The sequence below is a fragment of the Denticeps clupeoides genome, chromosome 1 (genome assembly GCF_900700375.1).
Source record: "Denticeps clupeoides chromosome 1, fDenClu1.1, whole genome shotgun sequence".
In the NCBI taxonomy this organism is placed as follows: domain Eukaryota; kingdom Metazoa; phylum Chordata; class Actinopteri; order Clupeiformes; family Denticipitidae; genus Denticeps; species Denticeps clupeoides.
The window spans coordinates 67307-85844 of NC_041707.1; the positions used below are offsets into that span (position 1 = coordinate 67307).

General features: G+C 48.1%; 1 protein-coding gene across 2 annotated transcripts; it reads right to left on the reverse strand.

Moving 5' to 3' along the window:
* Window positions 1-802: 802 nt before the first annotated feature.
* LOC114788833 (FERM domain-containing protein 6-like) lies at window positions 803-14003 on the reverse strand. Of its 2 annotated transcripts, none has more exons than XM_028977758.1 (14): window positions 13908-14003; window positions 8496-8753; window positions 8318-8408; window positions 7552-7631; window positions 6613-6689; window positions 6342-6528; window positions 5666-5821; window positions 5487-5552; window positions 5337-5405; window positions 4185-4359; window positions 3776-4087; window positions 2781-2912; window positions 2549-2640; window positions 803-2474 (listed from the first exon to the last, which is right to left on the reverse strand). In XM_028977758.1, exons 2-14 carry the CDS (start codon window positions 8592-8594, stop codon window positions 2178-2180), a joined length of 1833 nt encoding a protein of 610 aa, XP_028833591.1. In that variant the 5' UTR covers window positions 8595-8753; window positions 13908-14003; the 3' UTR covers window positions 803-2177. The 2 variants fall into 2 exon arrangements, with proteins under 2 accessions (XP_028833591.1, XP_028833598.1); XM_028977765.1 differs by lacking the exon at window positions 13908-14003 and adding an exon at window positions 13738-13889.
* Between the last annotated feature and the right edge of the window lie 4535 nt (window positions 14004-18538).

Consider the following 18538-nt stretch of genomic DNA (forward strand, 5'->3'; position numbering starts at 1 on the left):
AGATTGGTGGTCCCTCTTGGATCCAGTAGGTGGAATGAGGGTGAAGGACAGAAAGTGGTGGTTAAAGATGAAAAGGTGAAAGAAAGGTTGGTAGTTCGGGATGGACGATCAAAGACCTGGTCCAGGACATTCCCTCTTTTGTGGGTAGAAGAGCTGCTGCTGTTGGCCAAGGAGAAATAGTGGAGTAAAGGAAGAAGGTAAGAAGATTGGAGTTTGTCTCCAGAGTTAAAGGTGTGTCTATGGAAAATTACTAAGCACAGTGTTCAGATAACCAATGAAGGTCCCAAGTGAACCCAGAGGGTGATGTACGACAATGAGAAGGATGTTCACCAGAGAAGAAACTGAGACTGCATGGAAGTCAGAGGAAGAAATTTAAAGATGCGTGAGATGACCAATGACCAATTCGGTCCTAGGAAGAGGCCAGTAGCCCCACCTCTGTTGGTTTTCCTAGGAGAGTGGGCAGTGGTTACAGTTCAGCGGTGGCCCCTAACTAGAAGGTTGCCGGTTCGAATCCCGAACCACCACGTACTGTTTATTTGTTAGTCCTACACAATTCTACAACTGAGCTTCTAAACACAGTAAGCAAAGTCAGATGCAGCCGCATGACTGGATGAAACCATCTTTCTTTCAGTCTATTGATCTTTAAACTACGTGAGACGTAGGCCGTGCTGATAGGTTGAACTCATCTGTGCTGACCGCCAGGGGGCAGCAGCTGCACGCCGAACACAGAACCTGGCAAATCCTTAAAAAGAAACCCATTACATCATCATCATCATCATCATCATCAGGCTGAGGCGTCCCGTGGCAAAACAGTCTTTTATTGAATATAGGTTTGGCTTGAGGACATTAGGACCCAGAAGGCACACATAAGACTTTGTGGACTTCATTATTATTTTAAAAACAGGAAGTTAAATGACCGAAAGGTTAAACAAAAATGCAAGACAAAAAAAAAAAAAAAAAAAAGTCCTGCAGGAAGTCCTTTCACAGAAAGGATGAGACGCTCACACACGTTCCCAGGCCTAATGCCAGCGCATGTACACACCGCTGAGTCTATGGCCGTCCCTTTTAAATTCTTCTTTCTTATATTAGAAAAAAGTTCTTTAGTTGAAATGAATAATCTTTTTTTTTTTTTCCCCCAGAGCTGCTGGGTGGAGCTTTACCATCTCGCCACCGCACAGTCCTGAGATGAAGGAGGACCGGTGACAACACATCCACCCGGCTGTGATGTCATCAGTGGTTCCAACACAAGATGTACTGAAGCACAGACCATAATACTGACTCAGTTACAGGCTTAATACTGATCACCACACATACTCACAATATAATAATCATCACACTCAGCATATAACTGATATTTTACCAAAAAAAAGCTCCATACAAAAATACTACAGGATCAATTAACAATAATAATAATTATTATTATAAACTTGGTAATGGTATTTTCCAGTTTGTAATTTACAAAAGTGATTATAGGTAAATAAAGACGCGGCTGAAAACTGCAGTGTGGTGAAGGCGTTGCAGGGTGAGGAGGAAGAAAACAGGAGGCGGAGCTTGAAGTGAAGAGGGCACGATGTCATCATCCGGCCTCACGGCTGTTTTAATTTGACTCGATTTAGCGAGAACCAGAGCATGTACCAACCCATTCTGCCCCTGGGTTCACACACACACACACACACACACACACACACACACAGAACCGGCTGGATTTCAGTCATGCGTGTGTGTGTGTTAGGGATTGTCAAGGCAAGTCAATGGTCACATGACCTGCATAGTTTTCGTGAAGGCACTGGTGGTGTAGACATGGCGGTCTGTTCCACACAGAAGATGGGAGCGTTGGCACAACACATTTCTCTGTAAATGTGGGCGGAGCCAAGAAGGGTGGGGCATAGGACTCAGTCCTAGTTTTAACCCCAAAAACCAGCAAATTACAACAAGCCATCCTTCACTGTAGGCTCCAATTGGCTGTACCATTTCTTTCAAGAGGACCTCGGAGAAGCCAGTCTTTGGTTCAAATCTCATTTCTAATAGATTTTGCGATGGGGAAATTATTATATATATATTTAATATAATAGTAAAGTGTTTCCCTTTAAAATGAAGGCTGACTGATCAGCTTGGGGGGGCTGAGGTTCCAATTTTGTGGCTTTTCCACACTGTCTGTGGAAGTGACCCCGCCTACTTCACACCACGAACTCGGGCACCTCGTCCGTGGTCAGGTCCAGGGAGAAGTACTTGTTTGTCCTCTTGATGGGGAAGGAGGGGTGGTCACCAAGGATGTTGGTGCATTGCTCTGCAAGCCCCTGGTAGCCGCCGCTGCTGGCGTTGCTCAGGTCCTCAGCACAGCCAAAAGTGTAGCTGTGGGCGGTGTCCTGACAGAGCTCCACCCACTCGGAACAGTTCCGCTGGTAGAGCCGGACATCGTCCAGGGATTGGCTGTGGCGGTCGGTGCAGCCCTGAGTCTTCTTGCAGACTGACGACTATGAAAAAAGAAAGTTAATTAACTTTTTCCTGCTTTATTACTTACATGTGTGTGTGTGTGTGTGTGTGTTACCTGTGGCAGAGACTCAATGCTCTGTCCTCTCATCTTTACCACAGTCTCAGACGAGCTGGAGGTGGACGAGCTCACGTCCTTCACCACAAGACCTTTGGAGAGTTCAATTAAAGCTTAGTCAACCACAACACAGGATCTGACCACACCCAAACTCAATAATAAAGCACGACTTCTGCCGCCTAGAAGCCATGAGCCCACAGTGCAGGGCGTGGTGAGGTGAAAGTGTGGGTACCGGAGTAGCCGTTGGTCTGTCTGGAGCTCAGCATGTCCTCGGTGATGTGGATGCACAGGTCATGGTTGAGCTCCAGAGCCAGTTCATGCAGCTCCTCGTAGTCCTTTGGGTCGTCAACCAGCATCTCGATCTCTGAAGAGCACAAATTCACCGGATTAACCCACAGAGCGCCATCTACATTGCCAACGTGCCCTCTGTATTTAACCATCACCCTTGGTGAGCAGTGGGCAGCCATGACAGGCGCCCGGGGAGCAGTGTGTGGGGACGGGCGGTTGGAGGTGCCACTGATTACGGGTCCACTTCCTAACCCGTATATCCGAGACTACTTGGCAGTAGGCGTAGTAGATGTAGTACAGGGGGACCACAATGTGTCTCCGAGTGTCTCCAGGGGGGGGGGACTGTCCCTGTAACTTCTGATTGTAAGGCGCTCTGGATAAGGACGTCTGGTAAATGCTGTAAATGTACTACTACTGTGGCGTGATTGAAACCCCAGCAGCGGCGTGAGATAATCCTTTCTCTGCACGCTTCGCAAGAGTTTCCTCCACTACACACCGACTGTTACAGCCTGACGCCACAAACGGCAGAAAAACAGCTGGTTCAGATGTCCATGGTGGACCGAACAGAGAAAATCTAAAACACGGCACGCGCCGGGCGGCTCGGCGCAGCCGAATACATGTGGATTTCTAAACTCCCAGTAAAACAATGTTGTGCTGTAGATCGCTGGACACGCCTCCACTCGCCTGCTTTGATTCTATTGGTCACACAAACAACATACACATAGAACCATGAGCAAATTATATTCAACAATTCTACTTCATTTGTAGTAAAAGGTGTAAGTCAGGATCAGGCTCCATTTGGCTCGGACACAAACTTCTGGTCTGTAGTACCCATCCTTCTCGTATGATTAAAGTGTTAATTTTTGTATAAAACAGCTTTTTAACCATCGTTAGGTGATGCGTTTTAATGAACTTTGTAGTCTCCCCTCGAGCCCTCACCGTAGTCGTCCTCCAGCGTCCGCTCCTTCCCACTGCTCTCGATGCCAGAGGTGTGCGTGCTGGCGTGGCTGTTTGTGGACGAGCTGCCGATGCGCAGGGGTCTCGGCGGGCCGTGTCCGGGGGTGCGGAAGCTGTCGGCCTCGATGCCGGAGGTGTGCGAGCTGCCGTTGCTGGTGGTGGAGTGGCGGGACAGACGCTTGTGGCGCGACACGCTTCCCACGCTGCTGCCGCTGGCACGTGACCGCTGGTCCAGGTGGTCCATGTCCAGCTCCAGAGCATCACTGATGTACGACTCACGGTACTGCTTTTTTTCTGAGGAACACCGCACACACACAAACACACTGTGAGGACCTGCAGCCATAGGTTTCTAACCCGAACCAATCTTAGTCCGTTCAGAACTTGAGCATACCTTCATTCTCCTCAAGACGCCGGACCTGTTTGAGAACAGGCTGCAGGTTCATATAGAGGCGGTGGCTGTTGCTAAGTAACTGCAGCAGGTGTCTGGAGCGCATGGGGCAGCCGGTGTAGTAGATGAGTTTCCTGGCAGATGGCAGACCATCCGGTAGAATCTCAAACTTCTTCCCCTGAGAAAAATAACCACCAAAAAAATCCATGTAGGTGTAGGGTTAGGCAATTATGGCTAATAATTTAATAGATTTTTATCACATTTTTGTGATATTACCAGACTGAAACCAAAGTCAACAGAGATAATAAACTGTTTATATAAAACCATGACTATTGCTGCCCCCCTCAGCTGTTTTCAGCCAGTTGCTCTTTGCTCACAGTTCATGACCTGGTAAGTCACGTGGTGCCACACGTGTTGCTTCCATAATCAAGCCTAGCGGTTAAGGAAGCGGCCGGTTCGAATCCAGACCCACTGCACACGGTGCACACAGTGAAATTTGTCCTCTGTATTTAACCATCACCCTGAGAGAGCCCGGGCAGCAGTGTGTGGGGACGGTGCTTTGCTCAGTGGCACCTCAATGGCAATGTAATAATAATTTAACCTTATGTTTGACTAAAAGAAAAATGTTTTTGTCTGTTCTATACAGTATTTGTACTATATTGACTTGGTTAAATAGAATTGCATTATTTAAAAAATAAATAAATAAGAGACTAAAATTAAATGATAATTGACTAAAACTGAACTAATATTTCATGGATAATTCTGACTAAAATCGATAATTCTGACCAAAACTTGATGATTAAAATGAGTCTGGATGTGACAACTGCTAATAACGACTAAAATAATGCAACGACTCGACAAGCAGACAGACACATTAGTCAAATTTTCGCCATTGCAATCGTGATAAATCCAGATGGATTTTATCATGGTCCTTGATCAAGACCATATTATCGCCCATCCCGATGTAGTGAAAGAAAAACAACTGAGGTCCCCTTGATGAAGGTACCGTCCCCACACACTGCTCCCCGGGGGCCTGTCATGGTGCCCACTGCTCACCAAGGGTGATGGTTAAATACAGAGGACATGTTTCACAGTGTCACCGTTTTTCACAATGACAATCATTTCACTTTCAGTTAAATAAATGGGAAAACTTACCACGAACACCAGTTTCCCCACATTAGTCCAGGGGAAGTCATACAGGAGCTGTCTGACCAGGCCTACATTCTACAGACACACAGAATACATTCAATCATTTTGCATGTACAGTGAATGAAAAGCGCGCACACACACTTGTTCCGCTCCTACCTGGAAGATCTGGATGCCCCGCAGGGTGAGTCCCAGTGTGAGGGACGCGTCGACCTCCTTTTTATCCTGAGATGAAACACTGACTCAGTAATGGACTGGTTTCTTACAGAACAATAACTAGATTAAAAGGTTCAAAAGTGAATTTCAAATGACAAACATGCATAATGCATCACACACACCTTGTAAAGTCTGTAGTAATGCACGGTGACGTCGTCCAGCTGGGCCGACTCCTTGATGTATTTGAGGTGAGCCTCGGAGGCGGTGAGGGCGAACTGGTCTTTGTGCATGTTGGGGATGTGGCGCAGGATGTAGTCGCGGCCACGCTTCTCGATCACCTACACATACACACAGCTCAGTGTGCAGGACAGCAGATGTGTGTGTGTGTGTGTGTGTGTGTGTGTGTGTGTGTGTTAACAGGGGTATGTAGACTAGCTACTAGTGATCAGCTAACAACTTCAAGCTGTGTGTGTGTTGAAGTGCGCTTCATTACTGCAGGGAAAGAGGGGGACTCGGGCGGGTGGTGGAATAATCTGGAATGAGGGCAACAGGAATGAATGGTCAACCCCCACACACACACACACACACACACACACACACACACACACACACACACGGCGTACCACTTTCAGAGATAAAAATAAAACTGCTGTCCCAGTTCTCCATGCCTTACAGAGCAGGGAGTATCTCCATAGAGTAAGAACATTAGTTTAGCGATTGTGCATAAACCTGGAATGAGGTCACACCCTCAGGTGAAGTGTTTTATGTTGCTTTAAGAGACCATTAGAGAACCATGCAAGTCCTGTAGCAGAATTACTGTGTGTGGTGTGTGTGTGTGAGTGTGTGTGTGTTCCTCACCCATGGTGGAAAGTAGGCCTCAGGCTCGAAGTATTTGCCAAAGTGCTTGTTGCGTTTGAAGTTGCCGAGGTCGGCCTGCAGGGCAAAGGCGGCCAGCAGGAAGTAGGCTTCCTCCCGCTGGATACACTGGGACTGCAGCGTCTGCTTCCTCAGATGCCAGTAATAGTAATACCGCGCCGAGCGGTCGCTGTAGACACGATACACCCATTCAGCATCGGAGAACACGCCCACGAGGAGCGACAAAGAACAACGTGGTTCCGTGGGGACCCACCTGATGAGCCGGCCATTCTCCACATAGTACTGCGCTCTGAAGTGGACGATCATCGGGGGTCCAAACTGGTCAATGCCCTGAACATGACAGACACACAATCGCAGTGATTTATTCATTGGGGCAGAGATGGCCTAGCAGTTAAGGAAGTGGCCCCATAATCAGAAGGTTGCCGTTTCAAATCCCGATCCGCCAAGGTACCACTGAGGTGCCACTGAGCAAAGCACCGTCCCCACACACTGCTCCCCGGGCGCCGGTCATGGCTGCCCACTGCTCACTCAGGGTGATGGTTAAATGCAGAGGACAAATTTCACTGTGTGCACCAGTGTGCTGTGCATCACATGTGACAATCACTTCACTTTATTTATTGAAAGTAAAGAAAGAAAGTTGAAAGTGAAGTGATACACAGCAGCACAGCACACAGTGAAATTTGTCCTCTGTATTTAACCATCACCCTGAGTGAGCAGTGGGCACCATGACAGTGGCACCTCAGTGGCACCTTGGCGGATCGGGATTCGAACCGGCAACCTTCTGATTACGGGGCCACTTCCTTAACCGCTAGGCCACCACCGCCCAGTTAACGAAACATCAGAAGTTGACTGGACAACTAGAACCGTCGAACAGGGAATAAATAGAGTAGAGTAAATAAGTAAAGTAAAAAGTTAAAAAGAAAAGAGGATGAAAGGATAAAGGGAAAACGATTTTGTGAAACTGGGTGAAAATTTAAATAGTTTAGCCTACACATTTTTTTGCATGCTAATGCTAACATCTACATCTCCCTCTTGTAAGTCGCTTTGGATAAAAGCATCTGCTAAATAAAGTAAAGTAAATTAAAGTAAAGTACAATGCCAACGGTGTGGACGCAAGGCCAGATCAGCTCGAAATTTTGGCTGAGTTGGCCTCAGAACCTTCCAGACTGTGTGTATGTATGGCTGGCCTTACCCTGCTGGCCTCCTTCCTCCACTCTTTGGGACAGTACTTGGACAGTTTCTGGTCCAGCTCCATATAGATGTGCTCATTATCTGAGGACAGAATTAGGCAAAAATTGATCAATGTAAAAACACAGGACGCACACATTAGAGATGAAATCGAACCATGAAAGTTCAGCCTGGCAAGTCCATTTTGATAAACGCCTTTTTAACCCATTTACAGCGCGACTTTATTCAAATGTTGTTCATTTACCATGCAAGTCCCAGCTCGAGCCTGCATGAAATGATAGAAATTAAACGTGGGGTTCAGGCAAAGATCTTAAGCTCGAACACACATCAAGAGAAGCACGAGAATTCATTTAACACACACAGCTGGGCGCTTCGTCTGTCATATTACTATGTGTGTGTGTATATATACACACACACATGAGCTTATTTAATCGTCTGGTTTCATGTGACCAGATGACCAAAGCAGCAAGCTGACGGCCAATCACAGGGCCAGTGGGAGAGGAATTCCAGATCACTCTCTCTCTCTCTCATATACACACACACACACACACACACACACACACACACACACACACACACAGCTATGTGTTAAGCAAACACTTTAACTCTCTCTGAACAAACTCAGTCTAATATGTAAACACACACAACTTGTGCATATCCAGAAGTGTGCCCGTGTGTGTGTGTGTGTGTCTGTGTGTGTGTGTGTCGTGTGACAGCCTGTTTCACTGTGGAAACAGTGGAGAGTGTGTGTGTGTGTGTGTGTGTCTTACTCTGAATGACGCTGAGGCCAAACAGGTGACGGTCCTTAAGTCTCAGGAGGTCACACACCTGAACCAGCAGCTCCTGACACAAAGTCTTTACCTGAGAACAGTCAGCAGTCTGTCAGTCAATCTGTGCATCGTAGTATCAATACTGCTGATCAGTTGAATATTTAACGGCTGTACTCACACTAACAATGATGTTGAGTGTCTCGTCGTTGGGGAGGAACACACACACACACCGCCGGTCTTGCATGGTTTTGTTGTTGTGGAAACTCAGTTTGTTCATCTTTGTCCGGCTAGAATGGGTGTGGCCTCTGGTGGACTCCTCCCCCAACACGCCCACCCAATGCCCGCTCTCACGGGGGCACAGGGCACGGTGACAGCAACGGGTCAATAAGGGTGCTGAAACATCCTCAACCAGGCCTGTATGGGGGTGGGCGACCACCTACAAAACACACACAGACACACAAGTTACATCTCCACTCAGTCTCCAGCAGCTTGTATTGATCTGAAGGCTGCAGTAAATCTGACTGGGAGAAGTGGGAAACTGGAAGTCTTTAACATCACACACACAGCTCATGGAATCAATCAATCAATCAATATTTATATGCTGCTTTTTACATTGTACATTGTCACGAAGCACCTTACAAATAGAACCGTACTCAAAGCCCCAGGTGAGCAACCCAGAGGCAACAGTGGCAGGAAAATAAGTCAAGAAAACATTGATAGGAGCCTGGACTCAGCAGGAGAACCTCCTCTGGTCAGATGGGATGACTCTCTATGTGATGCACTGGACACTAGTTCCTTTATCCCCATAACTAGTGGTCAGAACTATGAGCGAGTGTGACGTGTATGTACTACTTGTGCTTTACTACTGGCTACTACAATATAAACAGGTTGAAAACGTAGAATACTAGTCTCACTTGTTAAAACCAACTTCCACAATAAAACTCTACAAGCGTTCAGACAAAACTATTGCACCAAATATTTCAGTGTATAATGGAAGTCAAAACTGTTCAACACTTCAATAAAATAATGTTTATGCATATATAATGTAAATGACCAAGATGGTGCAACGTCACTGGTCTAAAATTTTAACATATGGTCAATGTTGTGCACTGTATGAATATTTTAATTAAGCCTGATTCACTATTCAATATATATATTTATAACTAAACTGTCTGGGTTATGATAATTTGCGAAATCTTAAGTTTTTTTTTTTCTTCTTAAATACATTGAAATGAAATTCCACATTATCAGAGAACCCATCTTAAATACTAGGACAAGTAGAAAAGTGAAGTGAAAGTGAAGTGATTGTCACATGTGATACACAGAAGCACATCACACGGTGCACACAGTGAAATCTGTCCTCTGTATTTAACCATCACCCTTGGTGAGCAGTGGGCACCATGACAGGTGCCCGGGGAGCAGTGTGTGGGGACGGTGCTTTGCTCAGTGGCACCTCAGCAGATCGGGATTCGAACCAGCAACCTTCTGACTACGGGGCCGCTTCCGTAACCGCTAGGCCACCGAAGAAAAAGTTTGAAGATACAGATAATTGTTTTAGTATTTAGGTTTCATCGCCCAGCGGGATGTGAAGCTTATTGAGTCCACTTGTGTATTATAAAGATGTCATATACGCATTACTCTGAGGGTTATTTTTAAACGTACGTACATGCTTCTATATTGCAGATGTATGCGTTCATTTACATTTAAGGTATTTGGCAGACGTCCTTATCCAGAGCGCCTTACAACGTGCTTCCATGTCACCATGGATGAAGTGATCAGTTCTGGTTCACTAGTTATTCTGGTTATTATAAATAAAAGGTCTTGAGACAAACAGAGACGAAGTCATCTATAGCAGAGGAGAACATTATTAATTACAGAGAAACACTGAATATATCATTATTTCAGTGAATACAGACAAAGATTAGAAAGTGTTACACACACACACACACTACTGCAAACACTTGACAACGTGGCAGTGCTGGCCCCGAGATGGAGAGAGCGATGGAAAGGAGGGAGGAGGGGGAGCAGTGGATGGATGGACGAGGGCGGGGCGGGGCAGGGCGGGGCGCGTGTGCCTTCGTCCCAGAGGAACCCCGTCACCGGACACAGACCAACAGAGAAAGACGGGACTCCGGAAAAAAAGTGCTGCAGTCAGGAGAATTCCGCTACAACATCTGCTTCCCATTCCAACAATGAGGGCCTTTGATTCAGGACTGACACACACGCGCACACACACACGCGCACACACACACACACACACACACACACACACACACACACACACACACTGAGAACGGTGGCAGGAATTCCAGGCGTTAGAAAGAGACTGTAGAGATACATATTTCAGGAAGAAGTGTGTGTGTTACGTGTCTTCATGTGTCGCCCTCGGCCTACTGAAGCATCGTCCGCGGTTAAAGTGGGCGTGGTTGAGGTGTTATGACCGCCATTTCTGTGTTTTTTATGTTCCCAGTGGGACCGCGCCCACTGCGTGCGGGGAGTAAGGTCGTAATATATGATATTTCCATGATATCGGCAGCACAACGAACCCCTGCTGCCTTGTCCCGCCCCTGACCTGGACCAATGGGTGAACTGCAAAACAGACCTTCCCCCTCCTGCTCTCTGAGGTCACAGGTCAAAGATCGAAGGTCATTTTGATCCTTGTGACCGCACTTGCCTGCTTGTGCACTTCATGCCCGTCACCCGACCATGAGGGTCCCCGGCTGGACGCCCCACATCTGTGGCAGCTGAACACTGACCAGGACTCGGTGGTATTATTAGGTGGCCTGGCGGGTTCCACACTCGCCTGAGAACCAGAAGACCCAGGTTCAAAACCCACTTACTACCATCGTGTCCCTGAGCAGGACACTTTACCCTGAGTTTCTCCAGGGGGGGACTGTCCCTGTAACTACTGACTGTAAGTCGCTCTGGATAAGAGAGTCTGGTAAATGCTGGAAATGTAAATATAATTACAAAAATACAGATATTTAAAGGACATAATCTAGAAGAAAAAATCCAAAAGTATACCAGGACATACCGGCTCAAACCTGCCACAAACACCAACTCCAACGGAGGACATCTCCGAGGGACACAATCTGGCTCAGTCAAACTAATTACAGGCTAATTATGTAATGAGGTTATTACCGTTTTACATCATTATACATTTATACTGATTCTGAAGCTGGCTGCGCGCACCGGGAATTCTGGCTTGGAATGTTGGGAAACCTGTTGGCCAGATTGTGGAAAGCTCCTTCCTGTTGAAACGAATCGTATAATCGGTGAACCGCGCCGCGTACGATTCTGCATGGATGCAGTGCAGAACATCATGGATTACATCGTACCGGCGTTGCTCGGCGGTTTTCTAGATAAAGGTAGTGCCGGTAGGGCCTGATCTGAGAACAGATCGGCGAGTCTTAACGGCATTCCACTGGCGTTTAACACTCGTGGCGATTTTGGCAGAAACGAACGCCGTCCGTTCACCTGAACATCCGGGTGAACGAGACCAAGACTCATGAAACCGTAACACCAGTGAAGGTTCACGCCACCGAAACGTGAGCACACCGGTCTGACTGCAGCGCGGCTCCAGTGGGCGAGGAAGGCCGTGGTAACCGTGGACGCGACCGCCGCGGGGGCGCTCGATCGGAAGGTACGAAGAAGCTGCTACAAGGAGTAAATAGCCGCAGAGTGCTGCCGGGCCCATAACCCAGAGGTCGGTGGATCGAAACCATCCTCGGCAGTGGGGGCCTAGCGGTTAAGGAAGCGGCCCCGTAATCAGAAGGTTGCCGGATCGAATGCCGAGTCGCCAAGGTGCCACTGAGCAAAGCACCGTCCCCACACACTGCTCCCCGGCGCCGGTCATGGTGCCCACTGCTCACTCAGGGTGATGGTTAAATGCAGAGGACACATTTCACGCTGGACATCTGGACAACATGTAGGGCACAAAGTCAGAGGGACAAAAACACGGCCTGGCATGTTGGAACAGAGCTGCGGTTCTGCGCACACGTGTGCGCGCACACACACACACACACACACACACACACACACACACACACACACACACCGAGAGAAACCTGCCGAAAACCGGCCTAATCTGTTTCATCCAGCTAATCCAACTGAAAACTCCTCTACTTACTCGACTTGGGAGGATTTAGACGAGGTCAACTGCTGCTTAGCCAGGAAAACCGAGCGAACGCCCCAAACCCGGCGTAACACGGCGGTTTAGCCGACCTTTCTTTATCAAGCACCGTAACCGCTGCACGAATTTCATACTAAATCTGCCCATTTCGCACGTTCCGTTTTTTCTAATATTTTCCTGGTTGTATTTGTATATTTAAAATCACTATATATATATATCTCCCTTGTTAACACACACACTGTGTGTGAGGAAAGCAGCTGGGATATTCCACAAAAAGCAGATACACAGACCACGTTATTCCCTGTCCCCGCGTCCCACGTGAGAGGGACAGAGAGATAGAATCTTACATATACTCAGAGCTGCTTGGATATTTAAGTGAAAAATGACAGATGACCGGAGGGAAAAAAAAAAAAAATCACCAAAAAACAGATCTTCACCCAACATCAGCCACAGAGTTCTGAATCCCGGTATGAAACGTCCCTCCTTCCTTCAGGCAGGAAATGACTGCCGTATGAGGAATTTCAGGATACTGGCCAGAAAATATGAATCTCCCCTCCTGATGCAACAAGTCAAACCCGCACATGCGGCCTCGAACCTGCGACCGGGCCTGGTCTGGTATTAAAGCCTCGAACCCGCACACGCGGCCTTGAACCTGCGACCGGGCCTGGTATCCTCGAACCCGCGGCCTCGAACCTGCGACCGGGCCTGGTCTGGTATTAAAGCCTCGAACCCGCACACGCGGCCTCGAACCCGCGACCGGGCCTGGTCTGGTATCCTCGAACCCGCGGCCTCGAACCTGCGACCGGGCCTGGTCTGGTATCCTCGAACCCGCGGCCTCGAACCCGCAACCGGGCCTGGTCTGGTATCCTCGAACCTGCGACCGGGCCTGGTCTGGTTTTAAAGCCAAGAAAGCAGGAAAAGGCCAGCATTCCGGGATCCCGAGACGTCCGTCCGGATGCAGGAGGACTGATGACAGGTCGCTCCCACACTTTCTAGAGGAAACCCAGCGGTCAATAATACCTAATATGAAAAATTATTTATTAATAACACGCAGCAGTTGCCTTTCTGGAGGTCCTGATTTTAAATATATATATTTATCAAAACTACTGGGAAAAATATTAAAGAAACTATTCCACAAATATTTAATCATTTTGCATGAAGTGGCCAAATGAGATGTAACCAGTAAGCTCGACACAGTTGAAATGTATTATTCCACTGCGCCATGTGGGAAATGAAGCGGCTGCTGGAACACCGTTTTCCGGCTAAAAACGACACGATTATCGGGCACCTGAAGCCGCTTCTGCACCCGTCCTGACTTTTCCCGACTTTCCGGACGCTGGTTTGAATATTCCCGGCGGAGAATCGTCTGTATTCTGCGGTTCTGGTAAAAGTCTCCTGTGCGGCCCGGATCTTTTTAAAAAAGTTGCTCCGTCTGGTCCTCAGGAGAAAAAAACTCACCTCCGGCAGCCCGCAGTGCGGCGTAATCCGTGCGAAGCGCTTTTCTCGCCGATATTCCGCTAGTTTTAAAAACTCGCAGCGTGGCGCAGGGGCAGCGCGGCGCCTCGACTGAACTGGACGCGGCGCTGCGTGTGGAGCTGGCCGCCGGGTCCGACCATTCTGCCCGGAGAGAGGGGTGGCTCCGCGTCCAGACCAGTAAACGTTCACCGCTCCGCTTAATACGAACACACTCGCACGTTATTATTACAGTTTACTTCACATGCCGAGCAGTTATAAACAGTCGGTCCGCGTCGTCTCGGCGCTTCCGATCGAGCCCCCCCGCGGCGTCCGCGGTGGTCGCGTCCACGCCTGCCTGTCATGCCTTCCTCGCCCGCTGGAGCCGCGCCGCAGTCATTTTGGGAAGCGGCCTGGAAGAGGCGAGTGCGGTTTTAAATGCAGCGTTTATTTATGATTTGTTCCCAGGAAAGGTGACGAAAGACGTCGTTATTAATAGTGTGGACATTTCAGGAGACGATGATGTGCTGACTCCCTGATTCTTTCATTTTAGTAACAGATTAACTGTCTCGACAACTTTTTTAGTGTTCCTAAAATATTCAGTAAATGTCGAAATACAGTAGGCTGCATTGTAAATATGAGGAGCTGAGAAACATCAGTGTAGACTAATCCACAGAAACATGGAGGCACGGAGCGGAAAGTCCTATAAACGCACATAAACGCTCCCATATTGAGGCTTATTGTGGTTCATCTGGTCTGAGAACCTCGTCCCCCCACGTACGTGAGATGGCAGATGAAGGTGGGACGAGGAGTCTCTGTTGACCACACTGGGCCTGGTGCAGGGAGGCTTTCTTTTGAAAGATAACCCCGTGGTTATCTTTTCTAAAAGGTTCCAAGATAGACAGAACAGGAACACACATCTGTGGCTCCTTCAGACGCCATACGCAACCAATAAATCTCACTAATTGCTCCTGAAGATGTTTGCCGCGTGCAGCCAGGAAGGACACAGCAGCCTTTTGGGATTTTTAAAAACGTGGAACGGCCATCTTTTGTCCCGGCAAGCGGCATGTGTCGCGATCCGGTTTCAGCGTGTGTGTGCGGCGCTCTGGTTACACATCTCTTGGGAAACGTGATCTGCTGCAGGAACTCCTCCAGCGTGTTCCCATGTTCTGAGCAGAGAACAGAAACAGAGAACTTTTCTTCGTGGCCCCCACAGGATCCATGTAAACTAGGAAAACCGGCCGCAGAGGCATGCGCACGAACCCCAATATTCCAGTCTGTGAACAGCAGGACCGAGTGGAAGCAGTTCGTCAGAAGGACCGTGGGGAATGGCAGGAATTTTAAAGGACTGCGTTCTGCTCCAAATCACCTTTGACCCCATTGTTGTCGTTCTGATATGTGACAAACTGGAAGGATCTTGTAAAAATGCGGTGTCCCCTAAAGCAGCAATTTGTAAATGGGGAATGGACGTTAGCGAAAGTTAATCTGGATTAGACAGAGACGGGGCTCAGAAGATCTTTCTCTGCTTACATCCCTCCCTCTAATTCTCACCCCGTCCAGCATTCGTTACAGAGCCAAACATGAAGTCGCAGGTTCAAACCCCGCTAACTACCAACGTGTCCCTGAGCAGTGTCTCCTGGGGGACTGTCCCAGTAACTACTGGATAAGGGCGTCCAGTAAATGCTGTAAATCTGCATATTTAGCATGTTTTACACCCACCTCTGCGCCCATTAACACATCAATATATTGAGATTGTCGCCGTTAACGGGTTCATTAAAATGGTTATTTGTAGAATTAACGCGTCCGGGTTCCTGGTACCACTCCTGCAACCCTGCTGCAGTTCTGGGTTCCGTTCTTTGTCTGCGTCCCATCCCCCCTTGCCACATACTGTCAGCCTGTTCCTCCTGACCTTTTGTCACAACCTCTGTTTGATTGTCCCCAACCTGTTTGTTCTCCACTGTGTCCCCCTCCTTGTCTGCAGTTGACCAGTCCGCTGGTCTTTATTGTTAATGGACTCAACAGATTCGACAGATCCTGTCCACCATCTATCAGGCTGGTGTGACATTCTCCGTCCACAGTAATGTCCCATGTGAGGACAGGAAAGAGTTCTGGGTTTCAGGAAGGATATGGACACAAATGCTGGTAACTACAGAGAACCTTCGTTATACGGCGCTCAACTCTCGTCTGACCAGGTTTACTGGTCTTACTTTAACAAGTTAATTCATTTTCTGTTCAATTATAATATTTACGACTGTTCAGACATACAGGATACGTTCTTTCCAGATGTTCCTTGCCAGTATCACTGCTTCATGGCTTTCTGCAGACTTGGATGAGGGTCTTCAGAGACAGAAGGCAAGTTCTGTAAAAAGGGTTGCATTAAAATGCAATTCCTCGACTATGGCTCACCATGAGGCTTCGTAATTCCTCTTCCCTTTTTCTGGATCATGGGGTGACCCTCTGGATCCGCTCCTTACCGTCATCCACCGAGAGAGGTATGGGAGGTCATCAACATTCCCACAACCGGAATTATAATGCAGACTGTCTACATGAAACTTCCAAACTCCACCAGGATTTCTTTTTTTATGATCTTGTAATCTAAAAAGATAAAAAAGAAACTCAGCCTTTAATAAATGTGTTTACTGATTTTAAGAGTATAAGATGAGCAGTGGAGACCTTCAGAGTCAGTGATTAGACACACTGGACTTATCCACTTACCACAGCAACACATTTATTTCATTACTTGTGTGTGTGTGTGTGTGTGTGTGTGTGTGAGAGAGAGAGAGGAAGCACTTTGTCCGGGTGGGACGAGTCTAATTGAAATGAGCCTCCTCCATCTCCCCAGAGAGGCGGTGGATCGAAGCTGAAGACCCCAACCCACCCACATCTCACTCCATCAATACACGTGCATCATTTATTACAACCAGAGAGAGACATACAGAGGTAAAAAAGAGAGAGGGGAGTGAAAGAATGGATGTTGGGGTCAGAGGTTAAAATCACGCCACTGCTGTTCCATCATGTTCTAGAAGCAGAAAAAAAACATATAGTTGGCTGATGGTGGTGAAGAAGAGATGTTCTCTTGATCAGACATACTGTTGCCCGCCACCCATGCAACACGGTTCAAATAAAACCTCTGAATATTCGATTGAAAAGTTTGAGATGTGAAAATGAAATTGTGAAATGTGAAATGTGATTGTTTAATATTAAGTGAGACAGGGACCAGATGAAAGTCCAACCAATGTTACTGTTGTGGTGCTGCTTTTACACAAGACTGTTCCTGATCCGTATCGCCCCTCGCTTTGAAATGGGATCCGTGGAGTCTGGGGGAGTCAGATGGTGGAATAATTACAGCTTGCTCATCCTCCATCTACCTTCCCGCGTCTCTGAATCTGAAGAAGAACCGTGAGAAAGCCAGACAGCGGTGCGAGGGCAGAGGTCACACGCTTTTACACTCTGTTCCCGTTCATGGTGGTCCTTCAAACGCAGATACCGGCCAGATGAACCCAACACAGACCTGTATATTATCTCATCACATCATGACTGCTCCTCTTCTATCTGCAAGCGTTCGGTTATTGTGCTGCACCGTCATAAAAAGGAGGAAAAAGGAGTCGTACCTCTGAAAGCCCGTCTGCCGAGATGATGTGGCAGGCGCCACCAGCCTCGGAGGAGGATGATGGATACCAAGCAGTGAGCCCAATGCACCATGGAGGATCTGAGGAGGCCTGAGATGTCTCTGTTCTGAAGGAGGAGTATTGGAACTTTTTGTTTGTGGGATACACTGTCATTTGGGGACAGATTTTTATTTTGAGGGCTTTCAGGATTTCCACAAATCATCTACACCTAATCGAAGAAATGTTCAAATGTAATGTTCCACAAAATAATTCAGTTTACACCCCTACCTTCTTTACATGTTTGTGTGTTGTTGTTGTTTTGAAAAGGACCACGCAGGACTGGAGGGCGGGGCTGCGTCTCCATGGCAACCCGTCTCTGCCCCATCGACCAGCTGTCACGCCTGGCACAGGTACCCGGTGTCCATCTCAGGCCTCTCCCAGCATGCACTGGGACGTGCCAGGCGCTTGGTGGGTCATGTGACCGGCTGGCGCTGCTGGCTTGTGTTTGGCCACCCAGCGATTGTTGTGGCTGCGACTCGGGGTCCCCAAATTACAACCGCTCCGAAAGACATGTACATTTACAGCATTTACCAGACACCCTTATCCAGAGTGACTTACAGTCAGTAATTACAGGGACAGTCCCCCCCTGGAGACACTCAGGGTTACGTGATCTGCTCAGGGACACGATGGCAGTAAGTGGGATTTGAACCTGGGTCTCCTGGTTCAGAGGCGAGTGTGTTACCCGCTAGGCTACTACCCCCCTAGGACATGTGGTGGCCTAGCGGGGGGCAGTGGTGGCCTAGCGGTTAAGGAAGCGGCCCCGTAATCAGAAGGTTGCCGGGTCGAATCCCGATCCGCCAAGGTGCCACTGAGGTGCCACTGAGCAAAGCACCGTCCCCACACACTGCTCCCCGGGCGCCGGTCATGGTGCCCACTGCTCACTCAGGGTGATGGGTTAAATGCAGAGGACAAATTTCACTGTGTGCACCGTGTGCTGTGCAGCTGTGTATCACATGTGACAATCACTTC

Excerpts from the sequence above, each read along its gene's own strand:
- LOC114788833 (XM_028977758.1), bottom strand. The coding sequence starts at position 8,594 with ATGAACAAACTGAGTTTCCACAACAACAAAACCATGCAAGACCGGCGG. Across the intron at positions 8,409-8,495 it reads CACTCAACATCATTGTTAGT|GTAAAGACTTTGTGTCAGGA; the intron begins GTGAGTACAGCC and ends GACTGTTCTCAG. Across the intron at positions 4,088-4,184 it reads GCGTCTTGAGGAGAATGAAG|AAAAAAAGCAGTACCGTGAG; the intron begins GTATGCTCAAGT and ends GGTGTTCCTCAG.